The following is a 25,617-nucleotide window of genomic DNA, read 5'->3' as shown; positions in this document are numbered from 1 at the left end:
GAGCTGCGGGTACCACTCCAGCACCAACCTAGCCCCATAGGAAGGGGTGAATTCCTCACTTTCAGAGGCCGTTGACGCCGGAGTCGTTGGCGCCGGTTTTCAAGCCGGCGTGGGGACATCGCCCCATTATTAGAGAATCCCACCCCTGGTGTTTTTCACATGTCAGTGCAGACTTTTCTGCACTGTGATTCTGTGATTATTGTGCCAACAATGGGTGCCAAAAGCTTTCCATTCCTCAGCAGTAAATCTTTCAAATTGATCATTCAAAATAATGATGATGAATTAAGTTGTTGCACATGACAGGTGTACATGACTGGGTTTTGTGATTTGTGTGCTATTGTTCTGCTTAATACTTTAATTTATCTTGATGGAAGTCACAAAGTTTTAAATCTGAAAAGAATCACCCATGAATATATGTCTTTTATTTTCAGTCACCTCCACTGAGATTATTCATATTTGGACCTAAAGGATCTGGTAAAACAATGCACAGCAGGTGGCTGGCAAACAAGTTGGGTATCTTTCATATTCAGTTCACTGAACTTCTTCAGGAGTACCTCTTTCCTAAATTTAAGAAAAAGATTGGGCCTGAATATGATGATGAACCAACAGAAGAAGAGCTAGCTGAAATGGCGACCATTGTGGCTCTTGAAAGGGGTGAACAACCTGAGGATATTGAGGTTGCAACTGAAGAAAAGCAAGAGGTATAACTCAAATATTATTTAACAGAAACAAACATAAAAATGCTAATTATCATTTTCCCAACCATCTATTTAAAAATGTATTCTACAGTTCTCTGAAAGCCTAGGACACAGAGGAACCACTCATTGTATCACTAAATTGTTCAGCCAAGAATATAAAATTATTTTCTAGCCTGCATTGAGTTAGCAAACCTTAGTTGGAGCACAACAGTTGGCCGAGTCCTGCTTGACCAAAGAGAAAATATCAATTACAATTTCCACTTGTGGTTTCTTGCTAATGATTTCTAAAATAATCTGTATGTATGGGCATGGGATGGGAGCAGTATCATGCCCAGCTGTGAAACTGTCCATTAATAGCCTATGAGCAGGCTATTACAAAGAACAATAGAACAAAGGCAGCACGGTAGCATTGTGGATAGCACAATTGCTTCACAGCTCCAGGGTCCCAGGTTCGATTCCGGCTTGGGTCACTGTCTGTGCGGAGTCTGCACATCCTCCCCGTGTGTGCGTGGGTTTCCTCCGGGTGCTCCGGTTTCCTCCCACAGTCCAAAGGTGTGCAGGTTAGGTGGATTGGGCATGATAAATTGCCCTTAGTGTCCAAAATTGCCCTTAGTGTTGGGTGGGGTTACTGGGTTATGGGGATAGGGTGGAGGTGTCGACCGTGGGTGGGGTGCTCTTTCCAAGAGTCGGTGCAGACTCGATGGGCCGAATGGCCTCCTTCTGCACTGTAAATTCTATGAAAACTATGAAAGACCAATGCAGCACAGCAACAGGCCCTTCGGCCCTCCAAGGCTGCACCTGTCATTCTATCAGCCTTGGCCAAAACCCTCAACACTTCCTTGTGCCGTATCCCTCTCAATCCATGTATTTGTCGAGATGCCTTTAAACGCCGCTCATGTGTCTGCTTCCACAACTTCCCCTGGCAACGCATTCCAGGCACTCACCACACTCTGCAAAAAAAACCTGCCTCACACATCTCCTCTAAACTTGGCCCCACGGACCTTAAACCTATGCCCCCTGGTGACTGACCCTTCCACCCTGGGAAAGAGTGCCTGCCCATCCACTCTATCCATGCCTCTCATAATCTTGTCGACCTCTATCAGGTCACCCCTCAACATCCATCATTCTAATGAATACAGTCCGTGTCTATTCAGCCTCTCCGCATAGCTAACAGTCTCCAGACCAGGCAACTTCCTGGTAAACTTCCTCTGCACCCTCTGCAAAGCCTCCACATCCTTCTGGTAGTGTAGTGACCAGAATACATAGATCATAGAATTTACAGTGCAGAAGGAGGCCATTCGGCCCATCGAGTCTGCACCGGCTCTTGGAAAGAGCACCCTACCTAACCAAGGTCAACACCTCCACCCTATCCCCATAACCCAGTAACCCCACCCAACACTAAGCGCAATTTTGGACACTGAGGGCAATTTATCATGGCCAATCCACCTAACCTGCACGCATTTGTACGCAATTGTATGCAATTGTACGCAATATTCCAAGTGCGGCCTTACCAAGGTATATACAACTGTAGTATGACTTGCCAGTTTTTATATTCGATGCCCCGTCCAATGAAGGCAAACATTCCATATGCTTTCTTGACTACCTTGTCCACCTGTGTTACCTTGTGGACCTGCATGCCCAGATCTCACTGACTTTCTATGTTCCGAAGAGTTTTGCCATTTAGTGTATATTTCCCCTCTATGTTAGACTTACCAAAATGCATTACCTCACATTTGTCTGGATTAAACTCCATTTGCCATTTCTCTGCCCAAGTCTCCAACCTATCTATGCCCTGCTACATCCTCTGACAATTCTCAACACTATCTGCCAGTCCACTAACCTTGTTGTCATTCACGAACTTACTAATCAGACCAGCTCCATTTTCTTCCAAATCGTTTATGTATACTACGAACAACAGGCCCCAGCACAGATCCCTGTGGAACACCACTAATCACAACCTTCCATTCAGAAATACACCCTTCTACTGCTACCCTTTGCCTTCTGTGACCGAGCCAGTTCTGTATCCATCTTACCACCTCACTACTGATCCCATGTGACTTCACCTTTTGTACCAGTCTGATATGAGGCACCTTTACCGAAGTCCATGTAAATAACATCCACCTCCCTCCTCTCATCAATCATCTTTGTCACCCCCTGAAAATCTCGATCAAGTTAGTGAGGCACGACCACCTCTTCACAAAATCTATCGCTAATTAATCCATTTGTTTCCAAATGGATATAAATCCTGTCACTGAGAATTCTTTCTAATAATTTACCTACTAGTTTCCTGGATTGTCTCTGTCATGATATTCAAACACACACATCATGATAGACACACCAACAGACAAATCAGAACACACAACACCACAACCAATGACAGAAAGACATAAAAGCACAGACACGACCCCCGGTGGTCAGTATTAGCTGCAGAGGAGAACCAGGACACATCTATTGCCAAACACACTCAGGGAGACAGCACGTGCAGAGTATCCAGAACGAACTGTATTATAAGAGTTATAATAAAATAGAGTTGTACCACATACAACTGTGTTGGCTCATCTGTGCACCAGAGCACCCAACACCACATGGTACAGGAGTGGATCGATACCTGCCGGCATACCTCAGTGTACACAGACAACCAGCAGTGCCCAGGCATGATGTACGAGCTCCCGGTTCCGCAGGCGCTCCAGTGCCACGGCGACCTCCACGAAAACTGGCGGCGATTCCGGCAAAATTTCGAATTGTTCCTGGTGGCAGCTGAACTCAAAGACCTGGATGATAGGGAAAAAATTGAATTTCTCCTCACCGTCGCCGGTGCAAGGGCAAGAGAAATATTCAGAAGGTTCAGGTTCTTCAGGAGGCAGCAAAGGTACGATTACCAGGCAGTCCTGGGCAAATTCTCCAAGTACTGTGAAGAATACGCAATCCAATGGGCACTTAAAGGTAAGAAAAGCTGCAGTACTCACCTCGTGGCTGGGATCCCGGAGCCCGAAATCCCGGGCCTGAGAGAAGGCTGGGTCGAGGTCGGCGGCCATCTTGCTAAAGGTATAACGCTAGCACAGTTGCGCGAGAAGTGCGCAGAACCGGAAGTTTCGTTTGCGCATGCGCAGTCAAGACAACGGCCATCGGTAAAGGAACAGCGATCTGAGCATGCGCAGTCGCTTCCTACGTGCTACATACCGAGCGTCAGGATGTCAGAGGCCCCAGACTGCACCAATTTAAAAGGGAAATGTCCCAAATCCAATTTAAAAGGGAAACGTCCCAAATCAAAAAAACAAAAATCTGTTAAAGCTGTAAAACAACCTTCCCTCACCTGGAATGACAGCACAGTGCCGCAAATTGACCCAGGAGATGAATTTGACCTCCGAAGAACCCTCCGACAAGCAGTTACCTACGCACAAGCCGATGATTCCGACCTTGAATACTTCGATGACGATTTTTACAGTGTTTCCGGACCTCGCGAGCCCAATGATAGCTCCGTGGTCCTATATGACTATGACTCGGACGAACCTTTCGTGTTGCACATTGGCGGCCCCCACATTGAATCCGACGCAGATGCAGATTCATTTTTCGGATTTGAGGATCTTCAATCCAGCAGATATGACGTTCCAACTTATCAGTACCGGATGATGCTGCAGCCTGACATTAACAGACAGGGAGCGGTGCAAGCACACGGAGAGTGCCCTGCTGCCACACAGAGCGTGGTCCACGTCCCGCTCAACGTTCCCGACTCTATGAAAGAAGACATGCAAGACTCCAGAGTGCAGTCCTCGCATGAACCAGAAGTGACTCCAGTGTCACAAGCTTCCACAGCAAGCTCGTGGACAGACTCCACAATTGCAGAAATGCAAGACTCCAGAGCACAGTCCTTGCACGGACAAGAAGTGACTCCAGTGTCACAAGCCTCCACAGAGAGCTCGTGGACAGCCTCCACGATAGAAGCAACGCAAGACTCCAGAGCGCAGTCCTTGCACGAACAAGAAGTGACTCCAGTGTCACAAGCCTCCACAGAGAGCTCGTGGACAGCCTCCACGATAGAAGCAACGCAAGACTCCAGAGCGCAGTCCTTGCACGAACAAGAAGTGACTCCAGTGTCACAAGCCTCCACAGAGAGCTCGTGGACGGACTCCACGATGGAAGGAACGCAAGACTCCAGAGCGCAGTCCTTGCAGGAACAAGACCATGAGGGTCTAGCAACCTCTCCTGACCAACCAGCGGCAGACGATGCAAGTCTGCCATGCTCACGTGAACAGCAAGAAGGCTATAACAGCCTACCATGCTCCACTACACAGCAGCATGACCATGACGGTCTCTCATGCTACAATGAAGGGCACAGCGCTGAAGACTGTTCAAGCCCAACTGAAGACAAGCCAAAGGAATCGCCTCGTCCAAGCCCGAAGAAAAAAGGTTTATGCGCTGACCTTCAGGATCATTGTAGCCGAACAGAGATTAATAATGCTGCACGGCCACAGAAGGATGCTGAGGATTTGCTAACGAAATTAATTGAATGTTTAACTTGCAAGGAGCAGACTGAGAATTGCCAGTGTTTTAGTACGGATCGAAAAAATGGACAAGACATTGATCCTCAGGTAATGGAAATAACACAACCTGAATCATATCTACAGCAGGGACAAATGGCTCCCTTCAACACAATGCCGCAAAATCCCAACTTCGGAGACCAGCAGTTAGTCAGTAATGACTCTTCAAACCTTGAGGGGAACATTAATTGCATTGAACCTATACACACTCCACTGATTATTGAGCAGAACATTGGAGCAAGAATCCTGAGGACACCGACATCGAGTAGCCAGATAACGAGTTTAAAACCCACAGCAGTTTCAAGTGAACCAAGTGTGCTTTCCACTAATGGTGAAGATGCAGATAAGGTCGACCCGATTATCCATTGTACCACACTAACCCCAGTGATTAAGCAGTTATGTATGGGGAGTATAATGTGGGCAATTGAGAACAGTAAAAGAGAGACTGTGACCATGCCAGTCCCAGCAAAATCAGACCCAGAGACCATGAAGGCATGTACATTAAACAAAGTTACATATGAGGTACCTGAGAAGAAAAGTGAAACGGAATGTTCTTTGGAAAATGGTACAATGTCGATAGAAACAGTGGATCCTATATTCGAGACCATACATATGGGAGAATTTGGGGGTAATAAACAAGGTTCTGCAATGTCTGGGGGAAGATTTAAAGTTCCAAAGAAGAAAAGCCCAAATGAAGGACAATGGCAAGACAATGACAGTCCACCGACATGGTGTGCACCACCAGATGAAAACTCTGACAATTTACCCAACCCTAGTGAACAGCAAGCTGCTAATGACGATCTATCCACGGGATGTGAGACGAGTGACGACAGCATCCCACTTCCCATGCAAAAGGTGCAAGGTGACAGACCTCGCCTAGTGCGTACCGAGGCACTCGACGATCACGGTGGGACCACTGACGACTGCGGTGGCGGCGCACCGCTTCCACCCTCGATGGCTCGAGCCTCTCCACTGGTTGGTGCATTCCTGCATGTTCCGACTCCAGAAGTGCAGCTTCAGGGAATCTCGGCTGCCTCCAGTGAACCTGTTGGGACTCCGGACGGGGGGCATCGACGGAAGGCAGACCGGACTCCAGATGGGGAGCAGCCAAGCGCCGACTCTGATTTGCGCACGCCAGACCTTGCTCCGGACGGGCGGTGTCGCGGCCTCGGTGATGGCACGCTCAGGGTGACGGCAGATGCCACGGCGACAGGGAATGGATCGCGTGGCAGTCCCACTGGGTCGGCAGTGGCAACCAGCACCGGCGGTCCAAGATGGACACACCAATTCGCGCCATCGCCAGACGTTGATGCGAGCAACAATTCTCTCTCCAAGGCGACATGCTTCGACGTTTCTCTGCGGAGTCGCCCTTCCGGCACAGCAGGTGGCCGGAACCAGCGTACACGGTCTCGGCCAACTTCCACATCTGGCACAGTCATCACCTTGCATGATATTAGTGATGGTGCTACTTCGATGGCAACGACCCATCGGCTACAAGATGCCGTCCACCACAAACATAAAAAGAAAACAGACTCCACCTTGTTCCTGGCATGCAGGGCGGATGGATTGGTGCGTAGGCGCAATCAGCGGGCTTTGTGCCGCCTTCCACGCTCGCAACTGCACCGTACGCACACGCCGGATCCTCCACTGGTTCCCAAGGATGACTTCGTGGAGATGCCTCGGAACATGCCCCTTCCATCGCCACCAGAACCAAACCACAGCCAGGGCACCACTAACAAAGATGTTGAATGTTATATTTGCACGAATGAAAAAACCAAGCACTGCACGAAGTACAACAAATGGTAAAGTAGAGACTTCGGCAACAGCATCACCTCCAACAGTCCAAGGTGAACCAGTGTGACCCCAAATCTCCACAGCTGAACCGGCTTGAGGACCAGCCCATTCTTGAGGCGGTCACCCATTAGACTGGACTTATAACGCTGTTCATACGTTCAAAAAGTCAAACACTTCTGTATTATAACCTGTTGTTGTTTATTGTTCCAGATATCGTCTGACCGGACCAATGTTCAAGTTTTTTTTTTTCACTCGCATCCAAGTTTTGTTATGGTACAACCTTGTTAGTGTGACGCACCCGACATCGCCCCATGTAAATAGTTATGTCATAAACACACGCTGTACACAACACACACACACACTCTTAGATGCACTCACAACACAATTATATTTATAACCACGTAGGCACTTATCTTTGTAAAAAGGGGGGATGTCATGATATTCAAACACACACATCATGATAGACACACCAACAGACAAATCAGAACACACAACACCACAACCAATGACAGAAAGACATAAAAGCACAGACACGACCCCCGGTGGTCAGTATTAGCTGCAGAGGAGAACCAGGACACATCTATTGCCAAACACACTCAGGGAGACAGCACGTGCAGAGTATCCAGAACGAACTGTATTATAAGAGTTATAATAAAATAGAGTTGTACCACATACAACTGTGTTGGCTCATCTGTGCACCAGAGCACCCAACACCACAGTCTCTGCTACCTTTCTTAAACAGCGGTACCACATTAGCTAGTCTCCAGTCCTCTGGGATCTCGCCTGTAGCCAATGAGGAAAGAAAGATATAAGTTAAGGACCCAGCAATTTCCTCCCTTGCTTCCCTCAGTATTCTGGGGTAAATCCCATCCGGCCCAGAAGACGTGTCTACCTTAATGTCTTTTATTTTTTTTAAAATATATTTTATTCAAGATTTTTTGGCCAAACATAACAGTACGTAGTGTTTCTTTTAAACAACAATAAAGCAATATAAATAACAGTGGCCAGTTTTAAACAAATAAATAAATAATATATGAACAGAAACAAAAGCAAAACTAAATGGCAACTGCCTTGTCAAAAATAGATTCTCTCCAAAGATACAATCCAACAGTCCAATATACATTACCTAAAACAAATGCCTATACATATACAATAACATCCCTGAGAGTCCGTCCGATTCCTCCCCCCCCCATCTCTTTCCCCCCCCCTTGGTTGCTGCTGTTGTCTTCTTCTTTTCCATTCTGTGAGGTAGTCGACGAACGGTTGCCACCACCTGGTGAACCCTTGAGCCGAACCCCTTAGTACGAACTTAGTCCGTTCTAACTTTATAAACCCTGCCATGTCGTTTATCCAGGTCTCCACACCCGGGGGTTTGGCTTCCTTCCACATTAACAATATCCTGCGCCGGGCTACTAGGGATGCAAAGGCCAAAACATCAGCCTCTCTCGCCTCCTGCACTCCCGGCTCTTCTGCAACCCCAAATATAGCCAACCCCCAGCTTGGTTCGACCTGGACCCCCACCACCTTCGAAAGCACCTTTGCCACCCCCACCCAAAACCCCTGTAGTGCCGGGCATGGCCAGAACATGTGGGTGTGATTCGCTGGGCTTCTTGAGCATCTCGCACACCTATCCTCTACCCCAAAAAATGTACTGAACCGTGCTCCAGTCATATGTGCCCTGTGTAACACCATAAATTGTATCAGGCTTAGCCTGGCACACGAGGACGATGAGTTTACCCTACGTAGGGCATCAGCCCACAGCCCCTCCTCAATCTCCTCCCCCAGCTCTTCTTCCCATTTCCCTTTCAGCTCATCTACCATGATCTCCCCCTCGTCCCTCATTTCCCTATATATGTCCGACACCTTACCATCCCCCACCCATGTCTCTGAGATCACTCTGTCCTGCACCTCCTGCGTCGGGAGCTGTGGGAATTCCCTCACCTGTTGCCTCGCAAAAGCCCTCAGTTGCATATACCGAAATGCATTCCCTTGGGGCAACCCATATTTTTCCGTCAACGCTCCCAGACTCGCAAACGTCCCATCTACGAACAGATCTCTCAATTCTGCTACCCCTGCTGTTTGCCATGCTCCAAATCCCCCATCCATTCTCCCCGGAACAAACCTATGGTTATTTCTTATCGGGGACCGCACCGAGGCTCCCGTCTTTCCCCTATGCCGTCTCCACTGCCCCCAAATTTTCAATGTAGCCACCACCACCGGGCTTGTGGTGTATTTCTTCGGTGAGAATGGCAACGGCGCCGTCACCATAGCTTGTAGGCTAGTCCCCCTGCAGGACGCCCTCTCCAATCTCTTCCACGCCGCTCCCTCCCCTTCTCCCATCCACTTACACACCATTGAAATATTGGCGGCCCAGTAGTACTCACTTAGGCTCGGTAGTGCCAGCCTGTCCCTACTATGCTGCAAAAATCCCCTCCTCACTCTCGGGGTCTTCCCGGCCCACACAAAACTCATAATACTCTTCTCGGTTCTTTTGAAAAAAGCCTTTGTGACCACCACCGGGAGGCACTGAAACACAAAAAGGAATCTCGGGAGGACCACCATTTTAACCGCCTGCACCCTACCTGCCAGTGACAGGGACACCATGTCCCATCTCTTAAAGTCCTCCTCCATCTGTTCCACCAACCGCGTTAAATTAAGCCTATGTAATGTACCCCAATTCTTGGCTATCTGGATCCCCAAGTACCGGAAGTCCCTTGTTACCTTCCTCAACGGTAAATCCTCTATTTCTCTGCTCTGCTCCCCTGGATGCACCACAAACAACTCACTTTTCCCCATGTTCAATTTATACCCTGAAAAATCCCCAAACTCCCCAAGTATCCGCATTATCTCTGGCATCCCCTCCGCCGGGTCCGCCACACATAGCAACAAATCATCCGCATACAGAGATACCCGGTGTACTTCTCCTCCCCTGAGTACTCCCCTCCACTTCCTGGAACCCCTCAATGCTATGGGCAGGGGCTCAATTGCCAGTGCAAACAATAACGGGGACAGAGGACATCTCTGCCTCGTCCCTCTATGGAGTCGAAAATAATCAGACCCCCGTCCATTCGTGACCACGCTCGCCATCGGGGCCCTATACAGCACTGTACCCATCTGATATACCAATCTCCAAAGCCAAATCTCCTCAGCACCTCCCACAAATAATCCCACTCCACTCTATCAAATGCTTTCTCGGCATCCATCGCCACCACTATCTCCGCTTCCCCCTCTGGTGGGGGCATCATCATTACCCCTAGCAGCCTCCGTAAATTTGTATTCAGTTGTCTCTCCTTCACAAACCCAGTTTGGTCCTCATGAACCACCCCCGGGACACAATCCTCTATCCTCGTTGCCATTACCTTGGCCAGAATCTTAGCGTCCACATTCAGGAGGGAAATGGGCCTATAGGACCCGCATTGCAGCGGATCTTTTTCCTTCTTTAGGAGGAGCGATATTGTTGCCTCTGACATAGTCGGGGGCAGCTGTCCCCTTTCCCTCGCCTCATTAAAGGTTCTCATCAGTAGCAGGGCCAGCAAGTCCATATATTTCCTATAGAATTCAACTGGGAATCCGTCTGGTCCCGGGGCCTTCCCCACCTGCATGCTCCCAATCCCTTTCACTACTTCCTCCGTCTCAATCTGTGCTCCCAGTCCCACCCTCTCCTGCTCCTCCACCTTAGGAAATTCCAGCTGATCCAGAAAGCACATCATTCTCTCCTTCCCATCCGGGGGCTCAGCTTCATATAATCTTTCATAAAATGCCTTGAACACTCCATTCACTCTCTCCTCTCCCCGCACCATCTCTCCCTCCTCATCTCTCACCCCCCCTTATCTCCCTCACTGCTCCCCTTTTCCTCAGTTGGTGGGCCAGCAACCTGCTCGCCTTCTCCCCATATTCGTACTGTACACCCTGTGCCTTCCTCCATTGTGCCTCTGCATTACCCGTAGTCAGCAAGTCAAATTCTACATGTAGCCTTTGCCTTTCCCTGTACAGTCCCTCCTCCGGTGCCTCCGCATATTGTCTGTCCACCCTCAGAAGTTCTTTCAACAACCGCTCCCTTTCCCTACCCTCCTGCTTTCCTTTATGTGCCCTAATAGATATCAGCTCCCCTCTAACCACTGCCTTCAGCGCCTCCCAGACCACTCCCACCTGAACCTCCCCATTATCATTGAGTTCCAAGTACCTTTCAATACACCCCCTCACCCTTAAACACACACCCACATCTGCCAATAATCCCATGTCCATTCTCCAGGGTGGATGCTGTTCTTTTTCCTCCCCTATCTCCAGGTCCACCCAATGTGGAGCGTGATCCGAAATAGCTATAGCCGTGTACTCCGTCCCCGTCACCTTCGGGATCTGTACCCTTCCCAAAACAAAAAAGTCTATCCGTGAATAAACTTTGTGGACATAGGAGAAAAACGAAAACTCCTTACTCCTAGGTCTACTAAATCTTCACGGGTCTACTCCTCCCATCTGCTCCATAAAGTCCTTAAGCACCCTAGCTGCAGCCGGCCTCCTTCCGGTCCTGGACCTCGATCTGTCCAGCCCTGGGTCCAGCACCGTATTAAAATCTCCACCCATTACCAACTTCCCCACCTCTAGGTCCGGGATACGTCCTAACATACGCCTCATAAAGTTGGCATCATCCCAGTTCGGGGCATATACGTTCACTAAGACCACCGCCTCCCCTTGCAATTTGCCACTCACCATCACGTATCTGCCCCCACTATCCGCCACTATGGTCTTTGCCTCAAACATTACCCGCTTCCCCACTAGTATAGCCACCCCCCTGTTTTTTGCGTCTAGCCCCGAATGAAACACCTGCCCCACCCATCCTTTGCGTAGTCTGACCTGGTCTATCAGTTTCAGATGCGTCTCCTGCAGCATAACCACATCTGCCTTAAGTTTCTTTAGGTGTGCGAGTCCCCATGCCCTCTTTATCGGCCCGTTCAGCCCTCTCACATTCCACGTGATCAGCCGGGTTGGGGGGCTCTTTACCCCCCACCCCTTGTCGACTAGCCATCTCCTTTTTCAATCCAGCTCCTCACCCGGTTCCCACGTAGCCATATCTCCCCCCAACGGCGCCCTCCCGCCCCGACCATCCCACCCAATACCAGCTCCCCCTTCTCCACAGCAGCAGCTACCCAGTTAACCCCCCCCCCCCGCTAGATCCCTCACTAGCGTAATTGCACCCCCCATGTTGCTCCCAGAAGTCAACAAACTCTGGCCGACCTCGGCTTCCCCCCGTGACCTCGGCTCCCACTGTGCGAGGCCCCCTCCTTCCTGCTTCCCTTTTCCCGCCATGATTACCATGGTGCGGGAACAAAGCCCGCGCTTCCCATTTGGCCCCGCCCCCAATGGCCGGCGCCCCCAGCTCCTCATCCTCCTTCCCCCACGACATGGGGAAGAGAGAAAAGTTACAGGGTCGCAGGATTAACAACTTGGGAAATCATCTCTTCCCCCTTTTCCCCCTCTTCACCCCACATATTCACCCCACCACTTTGTCCCAAACGTTCTTTTTCTAGCCCGCTTATTCCAGTTTCTCCCCGACAATAAATGGCCACGCCTCTTCTGCCGTTTCAAAGTAGTGGTGTTTCCCTTGATGTGTGACCCACAGTCTTGCCGGCTGCAGCATTCCAAATTTAACCTTCCTTTTGTGCAGCACCGCCTTGGCCCGATTAAAGCTTGCCCTCCTTCTCGCCACCTCCGCACTCCAATCTTGATATACGCGGATCACCGCGTTCTCCCACCTACTGCTCCGAGTTTTCTTTGCCCATCTGAGGACCATCTCTCTGTCCTTATATCGGAGAAATCTCACCACTGTGGCTCGAGGAATTTCTCCAGCCCTCGGTCTTCGCGCCATAACTCGATAGGCTCCCTCCACCTCCAACGGGCCCGTCGGGGCCTCCGATCCCATTAACGAGTGCAGCATCGTGCTCACATATGCCCCGACGTCCGCCCCTTCTGCACCTTTGGGAAGACCAAGAATCCTTAAATTCTTCCTCCTCGCATTATTCTACAGCACCTCCAGCCTTTCCACACACCTTTTGTGTTGTGCCTTGTGCATCTCTGTCTTCACCACCAGGCCCTGTATGTCGTCCTCATTCTCAGCAGCCTTTGCCTTCACGACCCGAAGCTCCTGCTCCTGGGTCTTTTGCTCCTCCTTTAGCCCTTCAATCGCCTGTAATATCGGGGCCAACAGCTCCTTCTTCATCTCCTTTATAAGTTCTTCCACGCAACGCCGCAGGAACTCTTGTTGGTCAGGGCCCCATATTAAACTGCCTCCTTCCGACGCCATCTTGCTTTGTGCCTGCCTTCCTGGCCGCTGCTCTGGAGGATCCACCGCAATCCGGCCACTTTCCTCTCCTTTTTCCATCCGTGTCCAGGGGGGATTCCCTTCTGGTTTACCGCACAGTGTTTTTAGCCGTTAAAATTGCCGTTGGGGCTCCTATTAAGAGCCCAAAAGTCCTTTCCACCGGGAGCTGCCGAAACGTGCGACTTAGCTGGTCATCGCCGCACCCGGAAGTCCCCCTTAATGTCTTTTAAAACACCCAATATCTCCTTTTTAATATCAACATGACCCACACTGTCCACACACCCTACCCAAGAATCATCTTCCACAAAGTCTTGGATGAACACTAATTTAGTACCTCGCCCATTTCCTCTGACTCAGCACATAGATTCCCCCCACTGTCCTTCAGTGGTCCAATCCTTTTCCTGGCCACCCTCTTGCTTTTTACATCTGAACAAAAAGTTTTGGGATTCACCGTACTTAGAACATAAAACTGTACAGCACAGTACAGGCCCTTCGGCCCACAATGTTGTGCCGAACTAGTCTGAAACTAAGATCAAATCAATCTACTCCCAATCATTCTAGTGCACTCCATATGCCTACCCAATAACCGCTTGAAAGTTCCTAAAGTGTCCGACTCCACTACCATAGCTGGGAGTGCGTTCCACGCCCCAACCACTCTCTTGAATAAAGAACCTACCTCTGACATCCCTCCTATATCTTCCACCATGAACCTTATAGTTATGCCCCCTTGTAACAGCTACATCCACCCAGGAAAAAGTCGCTGAACGTCCACTCTATCTATCCCTCTCATCATCTTATGCAGCTCAATTAAGTCACCTCTCATACTCCTTCGCTCTAATGAGAAAAGCCCGAGCCCCCTCAACCTTTCCTCATAAGACCCACCCACCAATCCAGGCAGCATCCTGGTAAATCTCCTTTGCACCCTTTCCAATGCTTCCACATCCTTCCTATAATGAGGTGACAAGAACTGCACACAATACTCCAAATGTGGTCGAACCAAGGTCTTGTAAAGTTGCAGCATAACCTCACGGCTCTTAAACTCAATCCCCCTGTTAATAAATGCTAACACACTATAGGCTTTCTTCACGGCTCTATCCACTTGGGTGGCAACTTTCAGAGGTCTATGGACATAAACGCCGAGATCTCTCTGCTCCACCACATTCTTCAGAACCCTGCCGTTAATCATGTAAACCGTATTCAAATTTGTCCTACCAAAATTAATCACCTCACACTTATCAGGGTTAAACTCCATCTGCCACTTCTCAGCCCACCTTTCTGCATCCTATCAATGTGTCTTTGCAACCTACAACTGCCCTCCACATTATCCACTACTCCACCAATCTTGGTGTCATCAGCACATTTACTAACCCAACCTTCAACTCCATCATCCAAGTCATTGATAAAAATTACAAATAGCAGAGGACCCAACACTGATCCCTGTGGTACACTGCTGGGCTCCAGAATGAAAATTTACCATCTACCACCACTCTCTGTCTTCTATGTGATAGCCAGTTACTGATCCAATCGGTCAAATTTCCCTCTATGCCCTGCCTCCTTACTTTCTGCATGAGCCAACCATGGGGGACCTTTTCAAACTCCTTACTAAAATCCATGTATACGACATCAACTGCTGTACCTTCATCAATGTACTTAGTTACTTCCTCAAAGAATACAATCAGACTTATGAGGCAAGACTTACCCCTCACAAATCCGTGCTGACAATCCTGGATTAAGCTGTATCTTTCCAAATGATCATAAATCCTATTCCTCAAGACCCTTTCCAATAATTTACCGATGACCGAAGTGAAACTAATCGGCTTATAATTCCCAGGGTTATACCTATTCCCTTTCTTGAACAAGGGGACAACATTCGCCCCTCTCCAGCCTTCTGGCACTATTTCTGTAGACAGTGAGGACATAAAGATCAAAGCCAAAGGCTCTACAATCTCATCCCTCGCCTCCCAAAGAATCTTAGGATATACCCCATCAGGCCCAGGGGACTTATCCTCGGACTTCTCAAAATTTCTAACACAGCTTCCTTCTGAGTATCTACCTCCTCCAGCCTACCAGCCTGAATCGCACTATCTTCCTCAACAACGTGGCCCCTCTCCTTTGTGAACACTGAAGAAAAAATTCATTTTGAACAGCATGGTAGCACAAGTGGATAGCACTGTGGCTTCACAGCGCTAGGGTCCCAGGTTCGAGTCCCCGCTGGGTCACTGTCTGTGCGGAGTCTGCACACTCTCCCCGTGTCTGCGTGGGTTTCCTCCGGGTGCTCCGGTTTCCTTCCACAAATCCCGAAAGACGTGCAGGTTAGGTAGATTTGCCATGATAAATTACCCTTAGTGACTAAAAAGGTTAGGAGGGGTTATTGGATTACGGGGATTGGGTGGAAGTGAGGGCTTAAGTGGGTTGGTGCAGACTCGATGGGCCGAATGGCCTCCTTCTGCACTGTATGTTCTATGTTTAGGGCCTCTCCTATATCTTCAGACTCCATGCACACGTTCCCACTACTGTTCTTGACTGGCCCTAACTTCACCTTGGTCATTCTTTTATTTCTCACATAAGTGTAAAAAGCCTTCATCCTAATCCTACTTGCCAAAGACTTTTCATGACCCCTCCTAGCCATCTTAATTCCCACTTAAGTACCTTCCTACTTTCTTTATACTCCTCAAGGGTTTCGACTATCCCCACCCTGCTAGACCATACAAAAGCCTCCTTTCTTTTTGACGAGGTTCACAATATCCCTCGTTATCCAAGTCTCCCTAAACCTACCAGTCTTATCCTTCGTTCTTTTGGGAATGTGACTTTCCTGAATCCTAATCAACTGTCGCTTGAAAGACTCCCACATGTTGATTACCCTCCAACAGTCGTACCCAATCCAAATTCTTCAATTCCTAAAGTTATCGTAATTTGGCTTTCCCCAGTTTCGCACCTGAACGTGAAGGTTACTCTCATCCCCATCCAACAATACCCTTCAACTTACAGAATTGTGGTCACTACTCCCAAAATGTTCCCCTACTAAAATCTGAACCATGTGTCCAGCTCATTTCCCAAACCAGGGGCTGGATTCTCCGATTGCCGACGCCGAAATCGCGTTTGGCGCTCAGCCGGAGGATCACCGTTTACGCCGGAATGGGGGTTGGCGTCTTTTTGTGATGCTCCGCACCCTCAGGACATCACCTGAAGCCCTCCCCCAATGCTCCACCCTGATGGGTCGAATTCCTGACGGCGCCGCTCGCGTGTGATCACACCGTTCATGGACCTCGTGTGGTGGCTGCGTACTGAGTCCAGTTACTTTTGCACCTATCCAAAATATTTCTACCTATCTGCTCCTCTAAGTCTCGCTGGCAGTTTGGGGGCCTGTAATAAACCCCCAACGTTGTGATTGCCCCCTTCCTGTTTCTGAGCTCTACCCAGATTGCCTCATTGTATTATTCTGCTTCTTCCATGGGATGAGTGTCGCTGACAAGGTCTGCATTTTCTGCTCATCACTAATTGTCCTTGAGAAGCTAATAATAATAATTATTATTATTGTCACAAGTAGGCTTATATTAACACTGCAATGAAGTTACTGTGAAAAACCCCTTGTTGCCACACTACAGCGCATGTTCGGGTACATTGAGGGAGAATTCAGAATGTCCTATTCACCTAACAAGCTCGTCTTTCAGGACTCATCCAGGCAAGCAGAGTATATATCATCACACTCCTGACTTGTGCCTTGTAGATGGTGGGCAGGTTTCAGGAGTTACTTGCCATAGAGTTCCCAGCATTTGACCTGCTCTTGTAGCCAGAGTATATAGACAGCTAGTCCAGTTAAGTTTTTTGTTAATGGTAAATCCCAGGACTTTAATGGTGATGAGGGATTCAGCAATGATAATGTGGTGGATATTAAGGGGAGCTGTTTATATTTTCCAAAAGCAAAAATCTGCAGATGCTGGAAATATAAAATTAAAACAGAAAATACTGGAAATACCATGTCAGGCAGCATCTATGGTCACTGAAACTGAGTTCAAATTTTAGGTCAAGACCCTTCATCAGAACTGAGAAAATTTAAAGATGTAATAATAGCTTATAACTAAGTGAACTGGCGGAGATAGTAAAAAAGTAAAATGGGATGATAGGGTGGAAGATGGGAGACATGGGCTGGGATTTTCTGCTCCTGGTCACGTTAGGCGGGTTCGACGTCAGGATTGGAAAATCTCGCAAGAACCCCAAAATCATGTTTTACGCCAATGTAAACACGTGTCCAAATTGTTCCCCCCCCCCCCCCCCCCAGTCAGTGACGGAGCGTGTTGCCCAATGTTCAACATCAGGAATATCATTTGAATGTGTAGTAGCCAGTTAAAATGGCTAACTCCCGATTTAGAATGGCTAACCCTGATTTAAAATGGCGAACGGAAAAGGCTGATGGGAAAATCAGCCAACAGGACTAAAACAAGCAGCTGCAGGTAAAACTGTGTATTCGCCTCTGGGGAGGCCAGACAAGATCAATACCTGCAGCCATCAACATAACAAAACACCGGCCATCTGAATACTAATTAGCAATCCCCGGGAACAATGTGCAATAAATTAGACACACAAAGCCAACCCAGACTTTCCGGCGCCAACAGGAGCCTACACAAAGAGAGATGAATGACCACCCCAAAACCTCCCATCGATCAAGGAATCACTCCAGCATTGGAGAATATCGAACCAAGTGATTGGGACGAAGTCCAATCACTTGAAACCAGGTACAGGGTCCACCCTGAAAGGCGGGAAGCCCCTGGGGACTTTCAGAATAGAGTCCAAGTTCAAATTGACCCTGCTGCCACCCTTCTTCACCCTTCCGCACCCTTCGAGACCCTTCTGCTGACCTTCTGCAACAACCGCTCAAATCGTAAGTCTTACTTCAACGCTCGCTACGAGATAGGTGCTCCTAGCTATCGACCTGTACCAGCTTCAAATCCCGCAGGCTCAGAACTCATACGAAAGGCCATTTGTTTCCCTGACCTGGTGGGCCATTCCCAAAGTTAAGTATTGGCCTGTTAGTTGTAGGAAGTAGCTTAGAAGTAGAATTAATGTATAAGTATTGATTACTGTATATAATAAATGTGTGCTGATTTAACTCTTACTAAGCGGTGTGTTGGATTGTTGATCATTACTCGGACTTGAACCACGTGGCGGTATCAGAAAGATACCTGGCGACTCAAGAGCAAAGGTGATAGAACAAGAGCAATTAAACATAGGCTAAAATGAGCAACAGTGTTACCCACCCCGCCCCTTATAAAATCCATTCAGATCTTCGCATTGTCATGAGCGCAGAATGGTATATTACCCGAATGGTCTCCGAAGGCGTGCACCTGTCGAACACACCTTCTAGGCGAGCTCAGGTGAGTGCACCGCTCAAGAGAAAGGATCATGCCTGGGCACTGCTCCGGACTCTGTTCCGGGGTAAAATCATTTGTGCTGGGGCGGCCTTTAAAAATAGAGCTTCAATCTTCGAGGAACTAAGTTGCCGGTGGGTCAGACAAATCAGAGGCCAGCATTATGATGTGGGATCGACCCCTGTAAATTTTTTACTCAAAGTGTGGGGTTGCACAGTGGAGTATCCGCCATTGCTGTCGACAATGCCACTTTTCCTGTTTACTATCGGCCTTACCGATTTCTGAGGAAATTAGACCCATGAAATGACAGAAAGTTGGTGAGGCAGAGTTAAGAGGCATGGTAATGAGACAAGTAAAGAAACGAAAACTGGGTCCTGAGGAGGTGTGAATGAAAGAATAATGCTGTGATTTGAAAGCAAGATGAGAAAAAGTAGATTAAGACCACACATGCAAAAAAAGGAGACAAAATGGTGGAACAGAGGTTACAGTCTGAATTTGTTGAACAAAATGTCGAGGCTGTAAAGCTCTTCATTGCGAGATTACGTGCTGTTCTTTGAGCTTACATTGAGCTGCATTGGAACACAGCAGTAGGTTGAGGACAGAGATATCAGCATGAGAGCGCTGTAGACCACCCAAAGCTCAGGATCATGCTTGTGAATTGAATGGAGGTGTTCGACAAAACAGTCACCCAATCTGGGATCGGTCTGTGCAATGTAGAGAAAATTGCAGTATGAGCAGCAATTTGGGTAAGCAAAGCAGAGTGAGAAATATAGAAACAGAAAGTTTAACAGTAATAGTGCATCAGCAAATAAGGTGCATGAAAATGCTGGAAGTAGCAAAATAAAATTCAAGACTGGGCTGGATTCTCCGATTTCCAGACTAAGTGCTGACGCCGGCGTGGGAGCAGTGGCATTTTACGCCAGAAAAAACGGTGCAACAGCTGCACCGATCCCGGGACCGTTGAAGGGGCTAGCAGCCGCACCGGGTAAAGCTCCCACGCTAAAAACGGCTAGAGGATGGACGGGTCCATGGCCGCGCATGCGGAAGGTGGAGGCTAACACTGGCCACCCATCCACCAGTCCGACCAGCCCCCGCCGAAGCCCCTCCAGCCAGTGACACGGCTCCCCCCCCCCCCCCCCCCCCACCCACCCCCAAACCCACCGACTGGCGGCGCTGGACACAATCTGCAGCCTCCACGCGGGGTCGACGAAAAAAGTAGCATAAGTGTTCCACGTCATCGAGAACTCGCCCCATCGGGGGCAGAGCATTCTGAAGACGCACCAACGCCTTTCCAACGGCGTGCGACGCACAACATGACGATGCCATTTTGGAGGGGGAGGAGACTCAAAAACTGGTGTCAAACCGATTTAGGCGTCAGAATGGATTCCCCACCCGATCGACGAATACGATATCGGTGTTGGAAAATGGAGAATCAGGCCCTCTTTATCTGAAAGCACAACACATTTGTATAACCAAAGAGAAAATGCTGGAAAATCTCAGCAAGTCTGGCAGCATCTGTAGGGAGAGAAAAGAGCTAACGTTTCGAGTCCAGGTGACCCTTTGTCAAAGCTGAGATTGTTTACACATTTGTATAAGATAGGGCAGCACAGGAACAGTGGTTAGCCCTGCTGCCTCACGGCACTGTGGACCCACCCGGCCCTGGGTCACTGTCCGTGTGGAGTTTGCACATTCTCCCCGTGTCTGCGTCGGTCTCACCTCTGCAACCCAAAGATGCTCAGCGTAGGTGGATTGGCCATGCTAAATTGTCCCTTAATTGGATAAATTTAACAAAAACATTTGTAGAAGATAGCTCAAGAAATGACTTCAAGGTGACAAAGGTTGGGGAATAATTTTTTTGGGTGCACAACATTTCAAAAAGTCAGAAAGAATGGAAACGGTGGAGAAGTAGCCCTCATAGTAAATTATGACGTAAGTACAATAGTGAGATAATGGGCACGATCTTCTCAAAAGGGAACAAAGTCCAGTAGCAAGCGTGTTTAACTGCATGTTTCCTGGCATGCGCAGTGCTGAAAAACACATGGCTATTCAACACTAAGGGGCCTAAATAGGGAACGTGCAGCCAATGGCCACACATAGCCCCCTTTTTTACAATGTGGAGCTCCGGTCGCCGGAACTCCCCATTGTAGTGAGAGATTGCGATGCCATTTTTAAGTGAAGTCCCACTGCCGAGGCCCACAAAACAAACCTGACCTCCCCCCATGAACGCAACATGGGAGGGGAGGGTCCTCCCCGCACCCAGCCTCCCACCCCCACACCCCTCAACACCTACGATGGGCAACCCCAACCCATTCACGCGTGCACAAAAAATGCCATGGCAGTGCCCCTGTCAGGTGGCAGTGCCACCTTGACAGACAGGATGGCACCCTGCTGGCACTGCCAAGGTCCCTAGGTGGCACTGCCAGCACACCCACTTGGCACCAGCAGTGCCGGTGCACGATGCTGCCCAAAGGGCATGCAGCTGGGGGCTTCCGATCCTCTTGGACACACCCACAAGTACCATTCTGTCTGGTCCCTGTTTGTGGGGACCAGTACCAAACTGTGCTCGCCCGAGATCCCAAGGCGAAGGGATTGAATCCCAAAGCCTCGGGTACCTCGGGATTCTGCACATTAGAGTAAGGCTTATTGCCTCGCTGTAAAATGCAGATTTGTCAAAAACTGATCCCGCCCAGTGTGGGAAAAGATCTATGACCGGTTTTGCCGGTGTTTAATAGGGTGTTTCTCAGCAGCTGCAGTGCCCAGAAACATCCCATTATTTAATGGTACTTTACCGTTTCTTTTGGGCTTGGGAAGTTTCTCTCCACCGAAGCCACACTTAGAATCATTTCCTCCTAGAGAGCTGAAGCTCGCCTGCAGGAAAGGCTCCTCGCAGATCGGGACACTATTTTGTCTGGCTGCCTTATCTTCCCACCCACTCCCATTTTCGACCCCCCAAACCAAAGCAAGGTTCCTGGGGAAACCCTTTTACCTCCTCCACTTGGCAATGCTCCCCCCAGATCTAGTACCTGGCAGTGTCAACCTGGGCACCCTGGCACTGGCACCCTGGCAGTATCCCTACCAGTTTGGTAGTGCCATCCTGTTACCCTGGCAGTGCCAGGCTGGCAGTACCAAGATACATGGGTGCCAGAGGAGTGCCAGGGTGAGGCACTGCCATGTCCCTGACCACCCAGGGGGTCTCTAATGGCCTGGGAAATATCCCCAGATTCCAGTACTAAACGGCGCCCTGGTGAGGACTCCCAGGCATAGCTGTTAGACCCTGGACACCAGGAGAATCCCGCAAATGCATATTTAAATGAGCCGAATGTGGATCCTGCCCAGTGAAGGTGCATTCCAGATCATGACATCTCACAAAACTCTGTTACATCTGGTGAGTCGTTTCGAGTTTCGCAAATCTCGCCAGAGGCTTCTCGCAAGATTTAACGCCCTTGATCCGACACCAAGTCAGGTGCAATGAGGCCATTAAATCGCACCCAAGATCTTGGCTCAGAAGACCATGAAGTAGAATTAGAATGGATGAAGATTCTGAATAGCAAGGGCCCAATATACAGGCCCTCTAACACTAGTTATACCTTTGGACAGAGCATTAAGCAATAAATAATTGGTACTTGTAACAAAGGAAATATATTAATTGTGGAGGGCTTTAATCTTCACATGGACTGGACCAATTGGCAAAGGTTGCCTTGAAGATGAGCTTATAGAATGCGTTTGTGACAGTTTCCTGGAACAATTGGTTATCAAATCAGCTAGGGAAAAAGCTAAAAATTTTAGATCTCATATTCTGCAATCGGGAAGGGTTACTTGGTATTCTTATAGGAAAAGATCCACTGGGTAAAAGTGATCATAATTCCATATCAAGTCTGAGAATGACATTTTCCAGTCTCAAATGAAAATCCTAGACTTAAACACAGATATAAGGGGAGATCTGGCTACAGTTTGGGTTAATAGACTAAATAATATGCCAATAAATATAACAGTGGAAGACATTTAAAGAAATAATTCTAAATGTTCAACAAAAATCCATTCCTTTGAAAAACAAAAACTTGGAAAGATCTATTGACAGCTTAGAAAGAAGGTTAAGATTAAAAGACGAGGTTTAATTTTGACAAAGAATAGTAATGAACCCAAGGATTAGATATATTTTAGAATCCAGCAAAAGTCACCAAAAATTTAATAAAGAGTGAAAAATAGAATATGCAAGTACACAAGCCAGAAATATAAAAATTGTAAGAGCTTTTACAAATATATATAATGGAAGAGTAGCTGAAGTAATCAGTACTCACTCACAGACAGAGATAGAAGAAATCATCATGGGGAATGAAGAAATGACAGAGACATTGAACATGAATTTTCTGTATACCTTCACTTTAGAAGACAAATCACATACCAGAAATAGAGGGCGAGATTTTCCCTGAAATCAGCTGGATGGAAAAAGCTGCATTGAAGCCGTCACCAGAAATGGCAGCTTTTTCTGCAATATAGTCTGGGACTTTGAAAAAAATCTTCAAGTGGTGGCATCCCGACGTATTGCAGGCCCGGCAGCCTCTGATTCATCCGTCAACTTTGTCAGCCAAGGATTGAGGTGCCAAGGATTGAGGTGCCAAGGATTGTCGCACCCCTAGCCAAGCTGCTCCAGTACAGCTAAAACACTGGCATCTACCCGGCAATGTAGAAAGCTGCCCAGGTGTGTCCTGTACACAAGGAACAGGAGAAATCTAACCCAGCCAATTACCACCTTATCTGTCTACTCTCCATTATCAACGGTGCTATCAAGTGGCACTTACTCAGCAATAACCTGTTCAAAGACGCTCAGTTTGGGTTCCACCAGGGTCACTCAGCCCCTGACCTCATTACAGCCTTGGTTCAAACATGGACAAAAGAGCTGAAAGCCAGAGATGAGGTGAGAGTGACTGCCCTTGACATCAAGGCAGCATTTGACCAAGTATGGCATCAAGGAGCCCTCGCTAAACTGGAATCAATGGGAATCAGGGGGGAAACGGTCTGCTGGTTGGAGTCATACCCAGCACAAAATAAGATGGTTATGGTGGTTGGAGGTCAATAATCTCAACTCCAGGATATCACTGCAGGAGTTCCTCAGGGTAGTGTCCTTGGCTCTGTTATATTATATTGCTACTCCTGGTAGCATGTTATATTACCGGGTTAAAGTAATATATGTTGTGTAGCGCACCAAGACTCCGTGAGACAAATAGAGTGAAGTCGATGAGGCTTTATTAAGCGTGTCTGTTCCCCCGCAGCTCGATAGTAAACTGGCCTGCGGGGGAAGACTCCGGCTTCTTATACTCCGCCTTCAGGGCGGAGCTAGAGGTCAACGGCCAACCAGGACCCGGGATCTGTCAGCCAATGACATTAGGGCTTCCAGTCCCACATGACCCCCAATACATACTACCACATTCACCCCTTGTCAAAAATGAACCCGGCGGGGTGATGCTTCGTATGGTGGTAAGGGTTTACAGGGCTGGTCCTGGGAGGAAAAAAAACATTCACAAGGCAATACAGTATTGTACAATTTTGTCCTGATGCAAATATTTACAGAGGGTATGGGAAGAAAAGCAAAATGTTCTTGTGAAAAGTCCATATTTAGTTTTAGATCGACGCCACGAGTCGGTCGGGTGGTCTGGTCGTCCATGTCGATCGCCTCGGCCCCGGTGGTGGTGGTGCTTGTACCGGTGTTGTCGCCTCCAGGAGCCTTACGGTTTCAGCTTGGGCTTTATTCTTGGTCGGTGCTGAGGGGAGGGGAACCGATCCTCCTGGGAAGGGGGCGGTCGCGGGGTGCGGTGGTGGCAGGAAGGGGGGCGGTTGGGTTGATGGTGTCGGGGGGGTGTGCGTGTTGCCGGCGGGCGCCAGATCCCGCAGGGAGACCGTGTCCTGTCGGCCGTCGGGGTACTCCACGTAGGCGTACTGGGGGTTCGCGTGGAGGAGGTGAACCCTTTCGACCAACGGGTCCGCCTTATGTGCCCACACATGCTTTCGGAGCAGGATGGGTCCTGGGGCCGCCAGCCAGGTCGGCAGTGACGTTCCCGAGGAGGACCTCCTAGGGAAAACAAGGAGACGCTCATGAGGCGTTTGATTAGTGCTCGTACATAATAACGACCGGATGGAGTGGAGAGCGTCCGGGAGGACCTCCTGCCACCGTGAAACTGGGAGGTCCCTGGACCGTAGGGCCAGTAGGACAGCCTTCCAGACCGTGCCGTTCTCCCTCTCTACTTGCCCGTTCCCCCGGTGGTTGTAGCTGGTCGTCCTGCTTGAGGCTATGCCCTTGCTGAGCAGGAACTGGCGCAGCTCGTCACTCATGAAAGAGGACCCCCTGTCGCTGTGGACGTAAGCGGGGTAACCGAACAGTGTGAAGATGCTGTTCAGGGCTTTAATGACTGTGGCCGCGGTCATGTCAGAACAGGGAATGGCAAAAGGGAAGCGGGAGTATTCGTCCACCACATTAAGAAAATATGCGTTGCGGTCGGTGGAGGGGAGGGGCCCTTTGAAATCTAGACTGAGGCGTTCAAAGGGGCGGGAAGCCTTAATCAGGTGCCCTCCATCTGGCCTGAAAAAATGCGGCTTGCATTCCGCGCAGATGTGGCAGTCCCTTGTGACTGTACGGACCTCCTCTAAAGAGTATGGGAGATTGCGGGACTTGATGAAGTGGTAAAACCGAGTGACCCCCGGGTGGCAGAGGTCCTCGTGGAGGGTTTGGAGGTGGTTAATTTGTGCGTTGATAGGGCATCGGACGGCTCGTTCAGCTTTCCGGGACGATACAAAATCTCATAGTTGAAGGTGGAGAGCTCGATCCTCCACCTTAAGATCTTGTCGCTTTTGATTTTGCCCCGCTGTGCATTATCGAACATGAAGGCTACCAACCGTTGGTCCGTGAGGAG

At 48.9% G+C, this 25,617-nt stretch overlaps 1 protein-coding gene across 3 annotated transcripts in view; it reads left to right on the top strand.

Annotated features, from left to right (window-relative positions):
- ak9 (adenylate kinase 9) overlaps positions 1–25,617 on the top strand; it is a 544,334-nt gene that overhangs the window by 310,680 nt on the left and 208,037 nt on the right. For all 3 annotated transcript variants that reach the window (XM_072499993.1, XM_072499992.1, XM_072499994.1), the window contains exon 24: positions 432–701. In XM_072499993.1, coding sequence (XP_072356094.1) covers positions 432–701 — 270 coding nt within the window. The remainder of the gene's footprint in view (positions 1–431; positions 702–25,617) is intronic.

The sequence above is a fragment of the Scyliorhinus torazame genome, chromosome 4, assembly GCF_047496885.1.
Source record: "Scyliorhinus torazame isolate Kashiwa2021f chromosome 4, sScyTor2.1, whole genome shotgun sequence".
NCBI classification, from domain to species: Eukaryota; Metazoa; Chordata; class Chondrichthyes; order Carcharhiniformes; family Scyliorhinidae; genus Scyliorhinus; species Scyliorhinus torazame.
This window is presented reverse-complemented; position numbering and strand designations above follow the sequence as displayed.